This window comes from Scatophagus argus, chromosome 9 (assembly GCF_020382885.2).
Source record: "Scatophagus argus isolate fScaArg1 chromosome 9, fScaArg1.pri, whole genome shotgun sequence".
NCBI lineage: Eukaryota > Metazoa > Chordata > Actinopteri > Scatophagidae > Scatophagus > Scatophagus argus.
The window spans coordinates 17,665,138-17,687,170 of NC_058501.1; the positions used below are offsets into that span (position 1 = coordinate 17,665,138).

The following is a 22,033-nucleotide window of genomic DNA, read 5'->3' on the forward strand; positions in this document are numbered from 1 at the left end:
CTCTCACTGCTGCATCGTGCCTTCGATGAAAAAGGACAGAAGTTAAAAAAAACAAAACAAAAACGTGACCAAAGTCCTGCAATGGCAACTCACTGCTGCATATGGGCCAGCTTCCTCTCACTCTCACGTGTCCTCTGTCTGTGTCTTTTTAACATTCGCTGTTTTAAATATCTTTGGCAATGTTGCAGAAAAACACCATGTACCTATTTTCTCTCCTGCCCTCATGTTTTGCTGTCTTTATTGACACTGTCACTAGCCTTTTTGTGTCTCCCTCTCTGTCTCTTGTCTGTCATTTACGTCCCTCTCTGTTGTGTCTTGTGTCCTCCCCTACAAGAATTCTCATTTGTCAAACTAGTTCATTCCTCTTCTAGTGTGTGGATATCTGCTGCAGCTGTCAATCCCACATATCAGTAACAGGGGATAACATATTTTACAACTATCTTCATGTCAAACAGAGATACAGCTCTTAAGACACAAAAATATAGTGTTGGAACAAGCCAGGTTTGATTCTTTACTTCTACCAGGGTGCACCCATGACAATATTTTATCTCTGCCTCTGATTGCAAGTCTTTCCCTATCAATTAAAACTGCTGACTTTGCATTGTCGAAATTGTTCACCTGCTGATGCATTGGCGGTCAGGTCTGCTGCTGTCTGACCACCCCACCCTTTTACTCCCCCTCTCACTTTCTATCTGCATTTCTCTCACACACACGCGCACATTCATACACCGCGACTGTATGGCTGTCTACTCTGTCCAGGCCCACTGCTGAAGTGACATATGAAGGTGCACAACATGCTCATGACAGGACCGACACGACCGATGAGACATCCAAGGGTGCTTATAACATGCAATAATGCAAACAAATCCACTATTTTATATTACATAGATACATTACATGATGAACAAACACAACCACGACAACTAGAATCTAACCTTGTGCGTCCATTTATACAAAATTTCAGCCTAGAGACTCGCGATGCTGCTGGATGCAAGCCTCGGAATTCTGCAGTAAAACAGGAGGGGCAGCATTGGCCTTCTATTGGCCCGCTCGAAGATAGAAATCAATCCAATTGGTCAGCGATCCCGTCAGCGATGAGGCGCTCAGAATTATGATTGGCCATCTACCTGAGAGGTGGGCGGGCGCAAATGCCCCCTCGGTTTGCTCATTTGTTTGAGGTTGCGCTTCTTTTACCGGCGGAGTGGTGCGGCAGCCGGTAGGTCCGCGGAGGGAGAACGAGTACTGAAAAAGGTAGCTGTGCGGCTCGTTAGTATCGCCGGTCTTTCACCGCAAGTATCAGAGAGCAAAGGAAGGAAGCGCATCCCCGCGTGATGCTCCGCTTGAGACCGCAACATTTCATTTGAAAGACGTCTCACGGGGGGGAAAGACTGTAGTCTAATCTTTTTGAAGGTTTGAGAGACAGTTTATTTAAGCCCTAGCAAAGCGCTTTTTGTCAGACCAATTGATAACATCCCTGACGTCTTTTCCTGTACACTTTTTTTTCATTTAAGCAGTCCTGAAAACTGAGCATATTCTCTTTTATTTTTCAAGGCAAGGCATTTTGATATAATTCAACGTGAGGTTCTGACACCTCTCAAGCCGTGCATCACCTGAGAGGAGAACAGTGACTGCGCCAACATGGGGGTAAGACTGATGATTCCAACTTTTTTAACTGCGTTGTAGCCCACCTGAAGTGGCCTGAGAAATTAGCGGTAGCCTGGTATTGTCGTCCTGGAGAGGTAGAGTTTCAAATTCAGCAGTGATGTCATTTTTTCCTCCATGGAAATCCCGTTTGTCTTAGTGACATTGACTGTAATGCGGAACTGTGTTTTACCCTGGTCTCCTAGACTGCGACAAATTGATGTAGCCAGGAGCTCCTGTCGAGTGCAGATATAGAAAGCGGTGGCATTCAGCGACTCACTTTAATTTGACTTTAGCCTGATTTTAACTTGAATTGATGATTATTCACTCGTTTGATTTAGATGGGTCCCGAGAATGGATATGAATGAAAAGTGGTGCTGAAGTCTCGAAAGTAGAGTAGGTCTGTGTGGTATAGAGGTTATCAGTATGTCATGTGTATTTCAGGTCTCTGATAGGCCTTACTCTGACCATAACCTTGCCAGCCACGGTAGGCCTAATCGGTTTATTTTTACCGAGAGCTCTGGGGTGTGTGTGTGTGTGTGTGTAGGGTGGGGGGTTGGACATGTTAGAAACCTAATCTGTTCACCCATCCTGGGGCTTAATCATTAGTTTTGTTACATCTGAAGGCAATCAAGTACAGAATTATGCTCTGTGACTTTCCTAGTGATAAATGAACACCCTGTACTGTGACCTCCTTCATGCCCTCGTTGCTCCCCCCCCCCGCACACACACACTGTCCTCTCCGGCCTGGTCACACACAGGAGAAGCATCTGGCGGTGAACCGGGGAGATGCTGAGCCCTCCGCGTCCTTACAGCGGACGCTAGCAGCGGAGGAGTCTCATCCTCAGCACCCTCGATGACCCATGCGTCATAATGCGGTTACCGGGAATAAGCGCCTCACCAGCTTATTTCCCCTTTAATTTGTGACATAACAGGGGCTCTATAATCGCCACCAGTGAACACATTTACACACACACACACACAGCAGATTAAAGAAACGATGCGTCCAGTAGGTTTAAATTAAACAATATAACTTCAGAGAGCTGATCGGTGTCCAGTTGTCTAGTTAAACTCATTAGCCTTGCAAATTAATCAGAGGACACCGGTGGAAAAACACAGCACTACCGGAAAATGCCACGGTGCAGATGCAGCTGCTGGTGTGAGCTATTGCGCAATGTCTGCTCCGTCACCATCCTGCGCAAGGAGTTGTAATTTTTAATCTCCAACCGTGGCCTGCCTGCCGGCAGTGTGATGCCGCAGACAGGGAAGCATGCGGTGCTGATAGATAACCCGTGACTGAAAACCAGTGTCGGAGTGTTCATAGATTTGAAAGCCAACCCAGTAGTATTAGTGGGCACTGCGTCAAAGGAAATGAGAGTACAAAAAGTGCTCACGCCTGTACTGCTGCTGTGTGTAAGTTTGGAAAAAGCGGTGTGAGTGGAAGTGTTGTGTCACAGTGGAAAATCCCACAGCTCTGCAGAGGCTGGCATTATACAAGACAACATGCGCGTCCATAGCGATCTGTGAAGGATGTTTCCTTTCGTTTCGTCCGGTGCGCACTGAGGTCACCCTGAAAGGGAAAAGAGATGGATGGAGCAATGGCTGGATCAGTGTACCGCGTATCTTGATAACACGCGTCGCTATCGACTACACCTCCATCTCGCCCTCTCTCCCCTTCTCTTTCTGTTTTTTCTTCCGAGAATTTCGCACTGGCGCAAGGTGCGATGGCACTGCCAGCTGTCCTTCCCCAAGGCCGCAGGGGGCATCGCGTTGCGACGTGCCTTCTGCGTCAAACCGGGGGCGGGGCCTCTGGTGTGGAAATTCCCTGTAAAGAGCTGTGATAGGCTGATACGAGGAGCCACGCAGAAAGGACTTGGTTAAGAGGCAGCAGCGATGCCTGAGAGAAAAGCCTGGACATGTGTCCGGAATACCAGAGAGACAACCAGAACATTTTGTCTAGCACAGAGATAGATACTCTAAATTTGGCAGAGCATCTCTGAAGAAATGTCTTAGAAGTGTTTTCTCTCTCACACACACACGCACATACACACACACACACACACACACACACACACATACACTCTGCATTGATGCAGCTAAACGTTACAGGAGGGACAGGAGGAATCTGAGGAGACAATGGAAGAAACACTGATGCAAGATGTTAATGTTAACACATGGATCGACTGCTTGGTTTCACCTTCAGACACTTGACATTGGTGGGGGGTGGGTGAGGGGTGCCACTGCTGAGAGGTTAAAAGGAATGACAGAAAGAGAAAGAGAGAAAGGAAGGGCAGATAAGTAGTCACTGCTCTGCAGGTGTAGAGAGAGAGAAAGAGTAAGGGATCTGAAGTGATGGATGAGGTGTGTGGAGGGGGAGGGCTGCCTGGCTGTATATCCTGTTACAGGATAATGAGCTGAGGCTCACATTACCATGGCTCCTGTTTCCTCTTACAGTGCCTTGTGGGACTGGTTATCAGGGGGACAGGAGACAGATGGCATAGAGAGAATGAGGGATGCGGTTGGGTGGATGGTCTTTGTAGGACATTGAATGAAGGGTGGTGTGGTGTGGTGTAGAGGGCCTGGTGTCTCAGGAGAGACAGGAGATTGAAGAGATTTGAAGGTGTATTTGTAAAACTGGCGCTTTGTCAGAGGATGAGGGGTGTGGTTGAGCTGCTTTGAATGCAGTCTAGCTGAGGAGAAGCTCCTGTTACTGTCGCTGTAAGAAGTGCAGCCTGTAAGACTTTGATTTGACTTACTAATTACCTGCGTTGTGATATAAATGTTTCTAGTACATCGTGTACTTTTATATTGATAGTAGTGTGAAGTTAGTGGGAGGTGGATCAGTTGGATGTGTGGCCTCTGCAGAGTGCCAGCCCTCAGTTTGGTGCAGAGTGCTGCACATCCCTCCCCACTGCACCTGCTGCCTGATGCTGATAGGCTGCACTGTACCACAAATGATCTGTCCCACGCATTGCAGGAACCAATAAAAAAAAGCATGTCCATGTCGGATCTGATCGACCACATGGTCTCTCTGACCACACAGCCCACTGGGATGCCTTGGCCCTCTGGCCTAGGGGTCAATTAAGGTCAATATGATGACCCTTTGAAATGCTCCTCTAATGTCCCCTTCAAGACTCTCAAAGGCCTCTGATCAATAGATATCCACTGCAACGAGGACATTGTCCTCAGTGAGAGCACTGCTGAAGGACAGAGTCCAGATTTCTCTAGCACTTCAGCAAAAAAGAACAAAAAAAACAAACAAACAAACAAAAAAAAACTGGAGTTAGCCTCCTTGCTAGTGTGAGAATAAGAGGACAAAGCCTGAGCTGGTAGCTCTGTAGCAGCTTGTGTAATGCTAATAAATCGTAAAGGTCAGCGCTTTCTCCTTCATACCTTTCTGTACAGTAGGCACACTGATTGATATGGCTAACAGTTTTCCAATGTGAATGTGTGGATGGTTTCCCATAATGAGAGAGATTCAGAGGGGTAAGGTTGCCTGACTACAGCAACATGACCAATTCTCAATGTTGTCCTGGAGATGTGTGTGTGTGTTTGTGAAGTGTGTGTGACAACAGTGCCCCTGTGTGAATACCCCGGAGCACAAATTGTAACACTGGGCAGTCACAATGGACGACACCTTTTACAGTTACAGCATTTTTCAGTAGTTTCAAGGTTTACAGAGATTATATTCCTGATTGTCCATTTAGTCAGACATACTGGACATAACAAATCCTGGCGTGGAATCACAAACCAACACACATGCTTGAAAATGTGATATGTAAATGGATATTTGGTTCAGTTGGTTAAATTGTACAGTCATTGTCATTGTGTGGATGTACACGATTGCACATTTATTGTTCACATCTCTGCGTGATCAGGTTGCTGCCAAGGAGTCCTAAACTGCCCTCTCTCACACCATGGTGCTACAACAAACCAAGATTTACAATGCTAATCTTGACCAGGCCACTTTCCCTCTCTCTCTCTCTCTCTCTCTCTCTCTTTCTCTCTCTGTCTCTCTCTTTCACACACACACACACACACACACACACACAAATTACAGTGAAGTATGTCCCTCAGAACTCACTGGGATGGAACTTATTGTATAGAACTAAAGCTACACAGTTCTACTATTGTCTCTGTGGGATGAACAGATGAAGATGATGACCAAATGGACAGATGGACATGAAGGGACACAGTGGGAGGACAGGAGGGATTACACCTTACATTGAAATCTTAGGTCTGGGTTGTGTTTGGTTGCATTCCTTGCTTTTGTTTAGTTTTTGAAGAGAACCCAACACAGATTAATTGAGAGCTAAAGAGAGTTAATGTCTCTCTGTCTCTTTTGTGTTTATGTGGTTTAGGGATTAAGAGCTTCTCATAGTGCGCCTAAGTGGTCATAATCTTTTTATTGTACATTGATCTATTTAAGCATACTGACTCATCTGATCATCCACTACGTGTACTTGTAGACATAGTGTTTCATTTTGATTGCCCCGCCAAAGGGAAGAAGATGTTGTAGTCACTGTCTCGTTTCTTCCAGAGAAGTTTTATGCCATCTTTTCCATTTGTTCTCCATGTCCCATATCTGGAGTCTCTTCGTTTTGTTGTCTCTACACTCAAATAGAATGATAAGGAGCCTTCATATCTCTCTCAAGGCTGATGCAGATAAGAGAAACTAATATTTTTCCAGTCTCTTTCACAAGGCGGTCAAATTTTAATCATTAAAAGTAATTATCTAGTTCAGTCACTCGCAGATTGCATATATGAATTTTGCCAAAGAGAGAATGGCAGACAAAGAAGAGTAGAGTGAAAGAGAGAGAGAGAGAGAGACAAAGAGAGGAAGAAGCACAGTGTAATCAGACTAGCTAATCCCAACAGCCATGTCCCTTGGTCCCTGGCCTGAGCCCCCTACTGTGGCCCAGAGCCCAGCCATCCTGCTGCAAGAAACAGCAGATGGTCCAATGACCTTGTAAGGTCTGCCACACACATACACACGCAAACACACGCATATGCTACACACACACACACATTCCACACACATAGTAGAATGTCTACAGATGCAGAAATTAAATTACAAACGAGCACACATACTCCCATGCAGTACTCGAATATGTTTATTTAATTTGTATGTTTTCATACCTTTTTCAAGTTTTTACATTTTCAGAAATATTGTTTTGAGGGATTATTTTTTTCTTTTAATTTATGAATCCATATTTTTTCTCATAACATGTATAATATATTGCTGTCAAACTGTTCATTATACAGTCTGGTCGTGAAAAACACACAACAAAGCCACCATGTTGCTCTCACACAGAGGGGCTGAAATGATTGGACAAGGAGGAAGTGTAGACTCACATGTAGGTATGACAGATGCTGTGGTGGTTACCGAAGGTTAGAATAAGAACAAAATGGGAAGTGTGTGTATCTGTGTGTGTCTTCCACCTACAAACCACTTCCTCATACATGAAGAGAAGCAAAATCACCCAGCATCCCTACTCTTTGCATTAGCGCATATATACACACATCGGTTCTGCTTGTTGCAGTAGTTCCTATGCGTGTGATTAAAGGGGAAGAAAAAAATTCTTAATGAAAATGTTACTTTCCAGTCCCCTTCAAACCCGGTATGAGTGGACGTGCTTCGTCTCATTGTCCTTAACATGTTTGAATGTGGTTGTTGTCTCAGGTGCCACTCCTAACTTGAACACATTACCTAGTGGTTACATGATGTGCCCAATATATCAGAGTAGTTTCTGCCTTAAACATTTCTCTGAAACGCAGAGTGGCAGCTCTTTTCCACCTCAGGACTCTCTGACTGTGCTTTTCCAGTTGTGTCTTATCACATTATTTCACAATCACCAGGTCTCTGTATCTCATTCACTCCTCTCTCTCTCTCTCTCTCTCTGCCGCAATGCGTGTAGACGCTGCTCATACGGACTGTAGCCAACACAATGACTCACCTCTGCTCGTACAGATACACACAGACACAAGCACAGGCAGAAACACACACTGATTCCTTGAATCAATTGCCCGTCTGCGTTGTACAGCAGTGAATACAGTGTCCAGTTACAGATGCATCAATTATTACTTGTCTCGGATCACATCAGGGGATCCTTGGAGCACTAGGCCACTGCTGAGCTTCATCACCATGCCAGTGGCTGTGCCGGTCACCATGGTTCCTTGCCCTCCAAACACACACACACCCACACGCACACACACACACACACGCACACACACACAGCTCATCAGACTTGTTCACGTGAGGTTTAGTTTAGTTAGCCAGAGCAGGCCTGCAGAATCATTTCTGATCAAATCAAGCACCCAGCCAGGTGAAGAATTGGCTGTATTGGATTACTGATAATAATAACTGATCATTTTTATAAGCCAAAATGTAACTGGATGTGAGTGATTGCCTTACATAATCCGTAGAGGATCATCCGGTGTTTCCATTTCCTGCTGATGTCAGAGATGTGTCTGTCCGTCAGTCTGTTTGTCTGTGTGCTTGTAGGAGAGCGAGCGTCTGTAATTCCAGCCACGAGTCTCTGTTTCCTTCCCCAGAACAGAGGGGGCTTATTACATTACCCAGAGCTGTGCAAGACAGCTGGACACCCACGCAGATATGGAGGTGCATCTTAATGTTTTCCACAAATGAAAATAGAATAGAACAGAATAGACTCCATCTTTCTCTGCTGAATTATCATTAAACAATTAAAATGGAGATAACTGAGACAGATATTGAGAACAGACGCTAAGAAAATGGCTAACTATAATAACAGATTTAAAGAAGTAGTTTCATGTTTTTGCTTATCAGTTAGCGGGGTGTGTATGGAGGGTATGCGCTTAACATTGTCAACACATTGTAAACACAGAGCAAAGACAATCAGCAGCCTCTCTTTTCTCTTTGAGTCACGCTAATAACTGCTCATCCATATCTGCAAATGCACATACACATAAGTACACATATAATCTATTAGCATATGAGGACCCACACTCAAAATGACACACACACACACACATGATAAATGAGGTTGTGTAATCTATTAGAGTGGGGTCACTACGGGTTAAACACTGACACAGAGCCCGCAAACAAAGACTGCTGGTCAATATCTAATTAGAGGCATGAGAGAAGGGTGACAACAGCTCTTCCTTCTCTTACTCACTCACTCATTCGCTCTCAGTCCCTTTCCCCACCTGCCTCTATCGCTCTTTATCTGTCCCTGCTTCTCACCTCCCACTGACGTCTCCCTTTCCATGTGCCCAATCCTGTCTGTCAACCACCCCCTTAATGTGGGTATCTCCGTGGCTCTGCTTTTCACCACTTAGTGCTTTGTCTGGCACCCCTTTCCATCGCCCTACCACCACTTCTATTGTCTGGGCTTACGTGTGTGTTTGTTTTTGTGACGCGGGGAGGAGAACCAGTGTGTGTCCATATTCAGTTTCAGTGTGCATATGCTCATAGGAACAGCTGTCCTCATTGTGTATGGAGAAACTAGCAACAGCACACATGTTCGTGTGTGTGTGTGTGTATGTACATTCGCATTCAGATAAAACAGCTCCCTCCCACTGACATGCGGCGCTTTGCCTGACATGCTTGAACAAATGGTTTTCATTGTTTGCTTTGAATTCCTAAGAGGCTGTCCAGCAGCCCACGCACTAGTTAGTGAAGTCAGTGAGAGTTGTCATTCACATATTGTTTTACACAACACCTTTTTTTCAAGTGAAGTGTGGTGGCAAGTTGATCTTAGGTTTTGCGTGTTTTGGTGTGGTCTGGGTGTTTGAGTTTGTTCGGAGGAGATGCATGGAGAATCTCTATTCATTGTTTTGTAAATATGTAAGTGGATTTTAAGCAACTTATTTTAAAGCAATGATAATGCAATGATATACTTTGTAGTTCATATCTGTAAAAATCAAGATGCAAAGTGGTCGAGCAACAGCTTTATGTACATTTTGCGCTCCTGACAGTGTTATTGCCTGGTTGTACCACTAGTGGGTGCTTCTTTATTCCAGTGAATCTCAGTTGGTTCTTGATTTCCTGTGAAGAAACACACAGTCCAAAATAAAATCTTAACCTTTAACCTCGTCTTCTGATCTTTTGACACACGTACCTTAGTCTTAAATTAAGAGGAATGTGGTCATTGATTTTGAGTTGATAGGTATTGATATTTCTGTCTGATTCAGGGCAAATAATGTGTCTTCCATATCAGCTGGACTCTTGCTGTTGTTACTCAAACCCCTGCTTCGAGCCATCAGTGTGTATCCGACCATATTGATCTGCCACCAGGGCAGTTCCCTTGATGACTAGGTTGTGTCAGTGAAGGGCCTGTCCACTCTGACCCACTCACGCCTCCTGGGAAGGGTACTTGCATCTCCATGTCACCTCTGGCCTTTGATGAGGGACATTTGTATTGATGTGGTCCAGCAGTCAACCTGTTCTTCATTCAGACAGCAAGCTACAGTTATAGTTACAGTTATAGACCTAGAAGGACTAGAAAAACATGGGTTATTAATAGTAATATTAACAATGTATTCTTTAGGGGACAGTTATAGTAAGAAGGGAGCCTGGAACAACAGGCAGGGCACTAAAGCAGGCAGAAGAGGACATTTGATGTGTCTGCATGTACTGGTGATTTAATTTTTTAGTACCCTTGACATCAAAGTGTCTCTGATGTATCTGGTTTGATAGTGTAGAACATAGTAGAGTCTAATTGGAAAGGCTTTGATGAGTATAAACTCTGGTTTTCTGCTTTCTCTCTTGCTCTCATGCCCTTAATGCTTGTTGCTAGGTAAATGAAAAAGACCAGGAAGTGATTAGTTAAAACCTACAGGTTAAAGCATTTGCACTTGAGTATGTTGTGATGTGTCCATCAGGCTGGACATCAGAGTGAGAATTATTTGATCAGTGGAGATCAAATATGGCAGAGTAGGCAGCAGGCACACGCTTTAATGTGTGAGGATAGTGCACTCTTAATGCAGATGTTTTTCTTCAGAAGAAACAGGGCTACCGGCCTAATGCATTTACCATTCAGTTTTTACATTAATGCTTTCCATCTTCCTCGTAAACCTAAAATAATTGATGTTATTACTTTCTGTGAAATACAGGCTACTTCACAAGGCCACTTCAAAAGGTTACAACAGTATTTACTGTGTAGTGAAAGAGAGAAACTTCAAGTGCCAGTTAATCAAGCCCACTGGCTTTATTTCTGTTGCAGTCATTGAGTGTTAAATAAATAATGTTGGGATGACAGACAAGACAACTAAACAATCAAATTAAAACAATTAATGCATTTTCAGAGACAAATTATAGTTTTTAGTTTATGTAAAGTGAAAACACAAGCCCAGAGACCAGCTACTATCTCATTAATCTAGTCCAAAGGCATGTATAAAACATGTGTGTGTGTCTGTAGTATGGCCGGTCAGACAGTTACCGCGTTGCCACCACACAGGACAAAGATGACCGATCCCCCAAGAAGAAGAAGGGGGTTACCAAGGACATGGATGACCTGAAGAAGGAGGTGCCCATTGTAAGTAAAGCCTTGTCTTATTCCTGAATATTTGTAGAGCTGAATGTTTGTATAAACTATGTTTGAAATTTACTTTGGTTAGTCAATAGGCGATTAGTTTGTCAGATTAATTTCCCTCATTATTTCAAAACATTTTTATACCATCCATGCATTTTTGGATGTGAGTAAATTATTTTTAACTTTTGAAGAACATCCTTTTTTTTGGCTTATGGTAAATGAAAGTGAACTGACACCAGCTCTGTAGAGGAACAGGGAGATCTTTTTCATGCAAGCCAAAAACTTTTATTTTTGCTGGTAAGAGGGGTGACTTCTTATCAGGAGGTCGTCACTTTTATTCCACATCCCAGCGCAAGAAACAGACACCCGGGTCGCCATATCTGTCTGCCTCAATATTCTTATCTCTCAGGTGAACTGCATGCATGGATGAAATTTAACTCTGATTTGGACCACTTTCTACAAACTTTCCTTGCATGCACATTATAACTTCTAAATATACAGAAAGAGTGCTGACTGTCTCCATATCTCTTCTTTTTTCAGACGGAACATAAGATGTCTGTAGAGGAGGTATGCAGGAAATACCAGACTGACATTGTCCAGGTAAGATGATGGTATTTTCTCTAATTATGAATAGGTGTGATTTGAGACTGTTCTTCCAGTTGTCCACTAGGTGGCACAAGCGTGCTACTATTGGTTTAAGCCCCCTGGATCCAAAGCCCTAATATGTGATTATTAGCAATCTTAAACAAAACGTGTTTTTCTCTGCTTCTCCACACCCCTGTTTTCTGTGTGTTTCCCTCAGGGTCTGACCAATGCCAAGGCAGCAGAGTTTCTGATCAGGGATGGCCCCAATGCCCTCACTCCTCCTCCCACAACCCCAGAGTGGGTCAAGTTCTGTCGCCAGCTGTTTGGCGGATTCTCCATCCTGCTGTGGATCGGCGCCATCCTCTGCTTCCTGGCCTACGCCATCCAGGCAGCCACTGAGGACGAACCTGCAGGAGACAATGTGAGGAATACAAACACACACACATTCACATCTGGCCCATCTACACCTCATTAACACATCCGTCACACTCCTGACTCTGAAGCACAGGCATAAATAACGCCTCAGCAAAGAGATTTTAGTGTCTCACATACTGTGCCCAGTGCCTTCCCACGGCCCACACTCACATATGTTTGATTTTTTTTTTTTTTTCTCTTTCTCCAGTTGTATCTAGGTATTGTGCTCACAGCTGTTGTCATCATTACTGGTTGCTTCTCATACTTTCAAGAGGCCAAGAGCTCCAAAATCATGGAGTCTTTCAAGAACATGGTGCCTCAGGTAAATATGCGTTTGCTCAAAAGCAACTGAATTATGTGTGAAAGATTGGTTCAAGTCCCTCTGGAAAAGGGGACACCGACCGTATTGCAATTAAAGTGAATGTTTGGGGGATTTTTAGAAACAATTTGCAGACATCAGAACTTATAAACACATATAACTTTATGTACATGGACATGTGAAGCAGAGACACTGTTCACTGGTGGATGCCACTCTCAGTCTGCGAGTAATCTCATCACGGAAGGACGTTTCTTTAAGTAGTGTCTAGTGCTTATGTTTTTTAAATTGTTTTTTTTTTTTCTAACCAACCCTGGAATCTCCCTACAGCAAGCGTTGGTGATCCGTGAGGGTGAGAAGGTACAGATCAACGCTGAGGAAGTGGTGGCCGGAGATCTGATTGAAGTGAAGGGAGGAGACAGGATCCCTGCTGACATTAGGGTGGTTTCTGCTCATGGCTGCAAGGTACACACAACACTATATATATATATACACAGACACATTTAAAGCCGTCTTTCTTATTGTATATGTTAGTACAATGTTTTCTTTGCATGTTTCCCATTAGGTTGATAACTCTTCACTAACAGGCGAGTCAGAACCTCAGAGCAGGTCACCTGACTGTACCCATGACAACCCCTTGGAGACCCGAAACATCGCTTTCTTCTCCACCAACTGTGTGGAAGGTACGGCGCTTACTGCAATAGCACTAACATACTATTATTAACCTATGTACCTGTGGTTGTTCTCCAACTGAAATGTAATGCACAATCAAGATTGTAGCTGACATTTCTGTTGTTTTTCCAACCCAGGCACAGCGCGTGGCATTGTTATCTGCACTGGAGACCGCACAGTCATGGGTCGCATTGCTACTCTGACCTCTGGGCTGGAGACCGGCAAAACCCCCATCGCCAAAGAGATTGAGCACTTCATCCATATCATCACAGGTGTGGCGGTCTTCCTGGGTGTCAGCTTTTTTATCCTGGCCATCATCCTGGGTTACACCTGGCTGGAGGCTGTCATCTTCCTCATTGGCATCATTGTGGCTAACGTGCCTGAAGGGCTGCTGGCCACAGTCACTGTAAGTGAACAAATAATCAGATACTTCTCTGATCCCTTTCACTTGCTGCTGGACACTTTGTTGTCACGCGGTATCTTGTTTTGCAATCTGTTGCTTCTTTTAGACTCACAACCTTTTTCTTCATGTTTGTTTGCTTATTTTAGTGCTTACTTTGTTTATACCATACCTTTGCCATTCCATTTTGATAAATTTACTTAAGTGTTTCATGTGTTGCAAAGCTTTGGTGCTGTTGCTGTTGTACTTCAGTAACATTTTGAAATGGATTTATTAAAGACTTATTGGTTGGTTCTTATTTAATTATGCTGTTTTATTATTCTGTATATGAGCTTCATAGTTGATGCATCCAAACACAAATGATAATAAACTGACACTGTTTAACGTCATGAATGTATTTTTTCTGCAGGTATGTCTGACCCTGACTGCCAAACGTATGGCTAAGAAGAACTGCCTGGTGAAGAACTTGGAAGCTGTGGAAACCCTGGGCTCCACTTCCACTATCTGCTCCGACAAGACAGGCACCCTTACTCAGAACAGGATGACTGTTGCCCACATGTGGTTTGACAACCAGATCCACGAGGCCGACACCACTGAGGACCAGTCTGGTGAGGGAGGAGAGGGGATTCAGAGACCCCAGATGAACAGATGAAACATGTTGGTAATGAAATACAAAAGATAACTATAAATCACAAAGGCTAACAATGTACACTTTTATGTTCCTTCTGCAGGTGCCTCTTTTGACAAGAGCTCTGTGACATGGTTGTCTCTGGCTCGTGTCGCTGCCCTGTGTAACCGTGCCCAGTTCAAGGCAGGACAAGAATCATTGCCCATCCTGAAGCGTGACGTGGCTGGCGACGCCTCAGAGTCGGCCCTGCTGAAGTGCATTGAGCTGTCCTGTGGCTCAGTCAGGACAATGAGGGACAAGAACAAGAAGGTGGCTGAGATCCCTTTCAACTCCACCAACAAATACCAGGTAAGCATCAGGCTGGATTATAGCTGTGTCCACCCGATATATGCACAAAAACCTTCTTCATTATATCAAAGTAACTTTCATTCCTCTTCTAGCTCTCAGTGCATGAGACAGAGGATCCCAATGACAACCGTTACCTGCTGGTGATGAAAGGAGCCCCTGAGAGGATCCTGGACCGTTGTTCCACCATCATGCTGCAGGGCAAAGAGCAACCTATGGATGAAGAGATGAAGGAAGCTTTCCAGAATGCCTACATGGAGCTGGGAGGACTTGGAGAAAGAGTTCTGGGTTAGTAAGAATAGAACTGGAGTCAGGTAAAGATGGATGGTGAAGGACACGGAGGGAGAGAAGGTGATGGTGTAAGCGCAGGGTGACTATGATCTGGGGTTCAAAAGGAGAAATCTGTGATTTTATTGAGTCAAAAGTAATTGGAAAATGTTTTTTTCTCTTTGTTTAGTGATTCCTCATTCCTCAGTGTTCCTATAATTTTACTTTCTGCAGCGATTTTAGTCTTTAATTAACTGCCAGTATTGTACTATAAAAGCCAACAATCGCCAAAATGTCAGCTTTTCATTGGCTAAGAAAACACCTGGAGGCAATGCATTTTTTATACTGCAGAACAAGTTTATAAATGGTTTTAAAACAAGGCCCACTAAAATGTGATTTACTGAAAACCGAGTATTAGAAGCTGAGTTCGAGCTGAGGTAGGCACAGGGATAGAGGATCTGGGTTGATACTTGGACATCGTAAATCAAACACTAAAGCACATGTTTCTTTTCCTTCCAGGTTTCTGCCACCTGCTGCTGCCAGAAGACCAGTACCCTAAGGGTTTTGCCTTTGACACAGATGATGTCAACTTCCAGACAGACAACCTTTGCTTTGTTGGCCTCATGTCCATGATTGATCCTCCCCGTGCTGCTGTGCCTGATGCTGTTGGCAAATGCCGATCTGCTGGTATCAAGGTGAGTTTTTTCAGCTCGCCTAATATGTGATCTCTCTGTTCTCTGCAGTTTTTATATTGACATCCTGATTCAAAGTACCTTTTGGCTCACATGATGAAGTGCCATTTTTGTTACTTATTAGGTCATTATGGTCACTGGAGATCACCCAATCACAGCCAAGGCCATTGCCAAGGGAGTGGGTATCATCTCAGAGGGCAATGAGACAGTGGAGGACATTGCAGCTCGTCTCAACATACCTGTCAGCCAGGTGAACCCCAGGTAAAGCGTCTTCACAGAAAAAAAATACACATTAACATGCACACAGTCGCACAAATTAACAGTAAATCATGAGACCAACACAAATGCTTTAATGTCTGTGTTCAGGGATGCCAAGGCCTGCGTGATCCATGGCACAGACCTGAAAGATCTGACTCAGGAACAGATGGACGACATCCTGAGGAATCACACAGAGATCGTCTTTGCCAGGACCTCCCCACAGCAGAAGCTCATCATTGTAGAGGGCTGCCAGCGACTGGTTGGTGCATTAGATGAGATTATTGCCATGAAATATCTGATGTGACTCGAACAAGCAGGAGTCAGAGCTCTAATCCCAGCAATGTTGTCTTCATACTTTATATTGGCTTGAATGGAAGACACTGGAAAATTTCATCTCAGGGACAAGACCAAGTGCCAGTATACTTTTAGAACAGCAGATGGCGCTAGTTATCTGTCGAATGAGGATTCCCTTACTGATGTATCAAACTGTGGGGGTGTTCGGTTGCATTTGAAATATTAATTTATTTTAATTTGACTGATATTAAATTAATTTATTCTTTTGAATCCATTTTATTGACATTTAAATGTGACAGTTTAAAAGATATTAGAAAATATACACAATACACGGACCAGTGTTGTTTTATTTGTTGGGTTATACTCTTCAAGTCTTTATGAAAAATAAAGAGCTTTTTTTTAATGACAAAACAGTTTATTCATTAAGTATTAATTTAATAGTCTGAATAGAGAATATTAACCTTTGGCTTTGGCATCTTTCATTGTAGTAAGTAGATCTATATTTAAACAAATATACGTTCTTCCATGTATTTATGCTATATAACCCCCATCCCTCCTTCTTCTTCTCCAGGGTGCCATTGTAGCTGTGACAGGTGATGGTGTGAATGACTCTCCCGCGCTGAAAAAGGCCGACATCGGTGTTGCCATGGGAATCTCGGGCTCTGATGTGTCCAAACAGGCCGCAGACATGATCTTGTTGGATGACAACTTTGCCTCAATTGTCACAGGAGTGGAAGAAGGTGAGAAGAACTGAATGACATAACTGGAAGACAGACAATTAAATTACAAAAAAATGATATTAAGAAAATGCTGAGTTTGTAATGAGAGAAACACAAGAAAAATATTTGGAAAGGGGGTGTAAAATAAGATTGAAAATAAAATGAGATTAACAGGATAAAAAACCTGTGTTAGGTGCGTCTGTCTAGTTTTTATCAAACAGTAGGACTTGAGCTCCTGATCTGACCTGTCTGTTTTTCACCCCTCAGGCCGTCTGATCTTTGATAACCTTAAAAAGTCCATTGCCTACACCCTGACCAGCAACATCCCAGAGATCACCCCCTTCCTATTGTTCATCATTGTCAACATTCCCCTGCCTCTGGGAACCATCACCATCCTGTGTATTGACCTGGGAACTGACATGGTGAGAGCTGATCAAATACTCACTGTCATTTACGGCAAAATACAGCTTTACGCTTGCTCACAGCAGCATTGTCGACTACAGCTCCTGTTGTCATGACACATCATATTGCATCAAAAGTTCACGTTTGTTTCTCTTCCCTCAGGTACCAGCTATCTCACTGGCTTACGAAGCAGCTGAGAGCGATATCATGAAGCGTCAGCCCAGGAACCCATTCAGGGACAAGCTGGTGAATGAGAGGCTTATCAGCATTGCCTATGGACAAATTGGTAGGTGAAATGGAAAAAGCTACTGCTGATCCAGGCTGGGAATTGTCTTTGATCTGGATTGAAGTTTGATCTCAGTTGCTTTAAAGTAATTTTTGGTTAAAATCAACTTTATCCCCCTTTGTTGTACACAAACAACAACAACGGCATTATTTTTGGACCTATCTGCCTTGTTTTTTGGCAGAACTAGGCTAAAATGAAATAAGAAAATTTAAAACTCTTTAACTTAAACTGTCTGTTTGCTTTTCCCCAAGGTATGATCCAAGCTCTGGGAGGCTTCTTCTCCTACTTTGTCATCCTGGCTGAAAATGGTTTCCTGCCAAATCTCCTAGTAGGCATCAGGCTTGAATGGGATGACCGCTCTATCAACGATCTGGAAGACAGCTATGGGCAGCAATGGGTAAATGTGTAGTTTTTGTTTGTTTAAGTGAACTTGTACTTGTTTTCAGGTTTTGTCACTTTAGGTTTAACTTTCTGTCTGTCCTCTCTTGCCCTCAGACATACGAGCAGAGGAAGATTGTAGAGTTCACATGCCACACAGCCTTTTTCGTCAGTATTGTAGTGGTGCAATGGGCTGATGTCATCATCTGCAAGACCAGACGTAACTCTGTGTTCCAGCAGGGCATGAAGTGAGTCCAACAACTGCACTTACATGTGTATTGCCTCTTGGCATCTTGATAGATTATCTTTTTGTCATTTTAATCATTAGCATGAGCTAAAGTGTAGCGTCACATATCTGAATTACCGTGTCATCGTTTCTCCTCATCAATATTCATTGTGTTTCTCAATCCAGGAATAAGATCTTGATCTTCGGCCTGTTTGAAGAGACAGCCCTGGCTGCCTTCCTGTCCTACTGCCCAGGCATGGATGTGGCACTCAGGATGTATCCTCTAAAGTGAGTGCCGTAACCATATGTATCACAGGGATACATATGCTGATAGTAACACACATTGTGTTGTCTGTTTTCTTGTTTGATTTTAATCCTTGTCATTCTTTTGTCTTGTCCACAGGCCTACATGGTGGTTTTGTGCGTTCCCCTATAGTTTTCTCATCTTTGTTTACGATGAGGTCCGAAAACTTCTCCTCCGCCGGAACCCTGGAGGTTAGCATACTTGTTCTCAATAAGTGCATCAACCCTTAGGTTTCTTAAAGGAATAGTGCAACAACAATATGCTGTAGGGGTGGGGGGAGGTTATGCTGGACTATACCTTGGCTTGGTGCAGTAACTTTCTAACTGTCTCCACTGGTTGCCAGGCAAACTCACAGTGACGACAAGACAAGGAAGTTACCGGGAAATTTTACAGCATATATCACCTGTAAAACCCCAACATTCAATTTAAGCACATTGGTTTCTGTGCAGATTAAACAAACAAGATACCACATGTTAATTAGTGAGCTTTAGAGGTGCTTCTGTTATCTTTGGACAGTCTTTGTTCTAAACTAAACTTACTGTACAGACATGAGAGTAATTTTGGTGCTCTCATCCAACTCTCTGCAAGAAAGAGAATTAGTGGATTTCCCAAAATGTTGAATTAGTCTTTTAACAAATGCTGTGACATGGAAATTATTATAAAAAATAAAATAGGATATGGAAAATAGTGTTAAATTAACTGTGAACTTCTCTGTTTTTCTTTCTCCAGGTTGGGTGGAAAAGGAGACATACTATTGATCGATGGAGCATCTTTGCTCAAATCCCCTACATCTTCCACTTATTTCTCCCCCCCATCACTCCATCCCTGTCAAGACTCACCCCCAGATGCCCTGCCCCCCTCAAAGACAAGAACCGCTTTGAAGCAATTTTCATCACAACTGCCCCAAAGATTAAAAATGGCAAAAGCACCTTTACAACTTTCTACATTGACCTGCCCCTCCCCCCCCATCTCCTATGATACTCTTTGCATGTGTTCTCTCACTGCTGTGTACATAGACCAATATATCTACCAAACGGCAGCTGCATATTGTGTATGTAGATTTGATTGAGCTAAGGATACAAAGGGAGTGTCTATGCTCTGCAAAAAAGGGCCATCCAGCTCCTTCCCCACCCTGTTACCCCCCTGCTCTCTCTCCCCCCTTTACCCATACCTTCGTTCCCCTCTCTCCCTGTTCCCTCCTCGCCAACCCTTTGCTTGTCCTCCAATCACACACAGATATAAAGATCACACAGTGAGATCCCACCGCCGACACCACTTCGACTGCCACCTCTCGCCTCCGTCTCCTGTCTGTGGAGGACCAGCGGAGTGGTCATTTCCCCGTCGTTCTCGCTGCGTCCATTTTCTTTCTTCTCCATTCTTGACGGCCACAGTGTTGTTGTTTTTTAATATGTGGGGTAATGGGGCGGGGGGGTTTCAATGATTTTACTTGTCTTTTTTATTTCCACGACGAGAGGGGGGGTATGTGAGAGCTGCTTTTCCTCATTTAGGCCTAACAAAGCACACCCCATGGCGTCTTGTCCCCCGCCTCTCTCCCCCTCTGTCTCTCACACCCCTCCCCTCCACTCCCTCCCACCCCGTTTGTCTCTGTTTGTGTGCACTGTGTGAATCATTGTCCTTGTTAATAACTATTACAGTACACCCCCCCAACCCCCCAACAAGTTGGTAAATACAACTCAACCTTTCTGTGTGCTCTAGGAAATCTATATAATTCTATACTGGATTTAAATGAAACAATAAAAAAACACATGTTGAAAAACAACTCAAGAGAGGCATTCATGAAGAAGAACATCAACAATATTGGTGCGATAGGAAAAAGCAAGAGATGTGTGTCTCTCTCTTTGTTTTTTTGTTTGGTTTCAGTTTTTTTGCTGGTTTTTCGGGAGGCTACTCTAAAACTGTAACAGAAGAGCAGGGCTTTAGTTGTGTTTTTAACAAAAGACACAAGACACCAACCAAGGCTTTCAGGTTCCTGTTAATGCAGTTGTGCCGGTATGATGTGGTACAGTGTGCTGTGATGTGGTGAGTGGTGATGATGAGGCCTCATGCTTGGGGTCCAGCTTTGGTTCAGTCCAAGTCCTGCTGGTATAGCCCGGTCTGGCTGGGGTTTGTGTATATGTATGTGTTGGGAGACCAGTGAAGGGCCAGCGGCCTCAGGCTGGGTCTATCTCGGATGGCTGCAAGAGTTGAAATTCAAGAAAAAAAAAAATACACAACTTGTAGAACATGTGTGTCAAATAAATGAAACCAACACCAATAAAACATCTAGAACATTTAATACAACCTAGACCTGTCTGTGTGTCTTTCTGTGTCTGTTTTCACTCACATAAGAAAAAAAACAACCGATTTTTTTTTTGCCTTCAATTTCCTTAAGTCATTATTTACTGTACTGTCTTGAAATGCCTCATAATATGCATCACTCAGAGTCGGGTGTTAGGAACAAGTGAAAAGAATTTAACATGAATTGTTAAAACTGCTACAGATGCGTATGGGATAGCTTCTCATCATAACAGAAAACCTTAGAGTCATCTGTAATACCCCACATATAAGACCCACTATTACAACACATACAACACAACACAACACATACTAAAATATTAAATATATTAAACTGATATCATTTTTATCCCACTTCATAATTAAATCAGATTGACAAAATGCTAGCAAATGCTAAAAGGTTATGGTTCTATAGGAGCAGAAATGAGGAAGCAGAAACATGAGAATGGGATGCCACCTAGTGTTGGGAATTTACATGCACTTCAACCTACAAACTGCATAATGTTAAACTGCCATAAGAGGAAGTGTTGGCAGCAGCCCAGGGTAATGCACCAAACCACTCTGTAAATGTGTCAGCATCATCTGACATTGACATTGATAAAGTTTCAGGGAGAGAATCACTGTGAGCGGGAGAGTCTTACAAAGGGGACAATGTCCTACAATTTCCCAAAGCTCATCTTTCAAGACTAGAAGAAATCAGAAATAGAACATGAATGATAAGTTCAGGAAGGGACAGCAGCTTTTGTGATTAATAACTGTTATTTCCAAAAAGTTACATTCCTGCAAACAAAGCAAGCTAGTATAAATTTTATCTTAGGGGAACAGCCTGTAATTGTGGTACCTCTCCATGCACCAGGGGTCATCCATTTTAAATGAACCTCTTATTGCCCACGTACTTCAAAAATCAAATAAATTATACACAATATACAGCTCTATATTGTGAGGGTGGTCTGAGAGGTCACTTTGCAGCATCCTGTGTGCATTTACAACATCTCCCTGTGAGTGAGAAACACAAAAACTTTGCAGCACCGCTGTCCATGACAAATGCACTGCCTCCTGCTCATACATACGCACACACAAACACACCCACACCCACTTTCTTGTCACTCTCGCTGACAAACACTCTCACCCTCCCTGTAATTTCCCCTGTGTCTCTGCAGTGAGCTCACTGCAGTGCAACTCTCCTCACCCCCACCCACCCCACCCCTACCCTCTGTATAATAGAATATCGATCGCTCGCCTTTGCCGCAGTGTGTAAGCTAGGGTGTCTGTGGATGAGTGTGTGTCTGACTGGGGCCCTCCAAGGTCATCGCCATGGCAACCTGAGCATGGGGTCCTCTCGATGGGCTGTCACAGAGCACAGGTCACGGGGGTCACGTGAAAAGGGGGACAAGAG

The 22,033-nt window shown here is 43.6% G+C and overlaps 1 protein-coding gene across 2 annotated transcripts; it reads left to right on the forward strand.

Moving 5' to 3' along the window:
- The first annotated feature begins 1,201 nt into the window (after nt 1-1,201).
- Nucleotides 1,202-20,643, forward strand: atp1a3b (ATPase Na+/K+ transporting subunit alpha 3b). 2 transcript variants are annotated; one of them, XM_046399146.1, is made up of 23 exons: nt 1,202-1,410; nt 1,552-1,644; nt 11,043-11,159; nt 11,697-11,756; nt 11,959-12,162; nt 12,364-12,477; nt 12,802-12,936; nt 13,037-13,154; nt 13,281-13,549; nt 13,953-14,151; nt 14,275-14,519; nt 14,612-14,804; nt 15,303-15,478; nt 15,600-15,736; nt 15,842-15,992; nt 16,599-16,767; nt 17,014-17,168; nt 17,311-17,434; nt 17,686-17,831; nt 17,930-18,060; nt 18,225-18,326; nt 18,442-18,533; nt 19,072-20,643. In XM_046399146.1, the coding sequence occupies exons 2-23, from the start codon at nt 1,639-1,641 to the stop codon at nt 19,098-19,100; spliced, it is 3,072 nt and encodes a 1,023-aa protein (XP_046255102.1). In that variant the 5' UTR covers nt 1,202-1,410; nt 1,552-1,638; the 3' UTR covers nt 19,101-20,643. The 2 variants fall into 2 exon arrangements, with proteins under 2 accessions (XP_046255102.1, XP_046255103.1); XM_046399147.1 differs by having other exon boundaries at nt 11,082-11,159.
- Nucleotides 20,644-22,033: the final 1,390 nt, after the last annotated feature.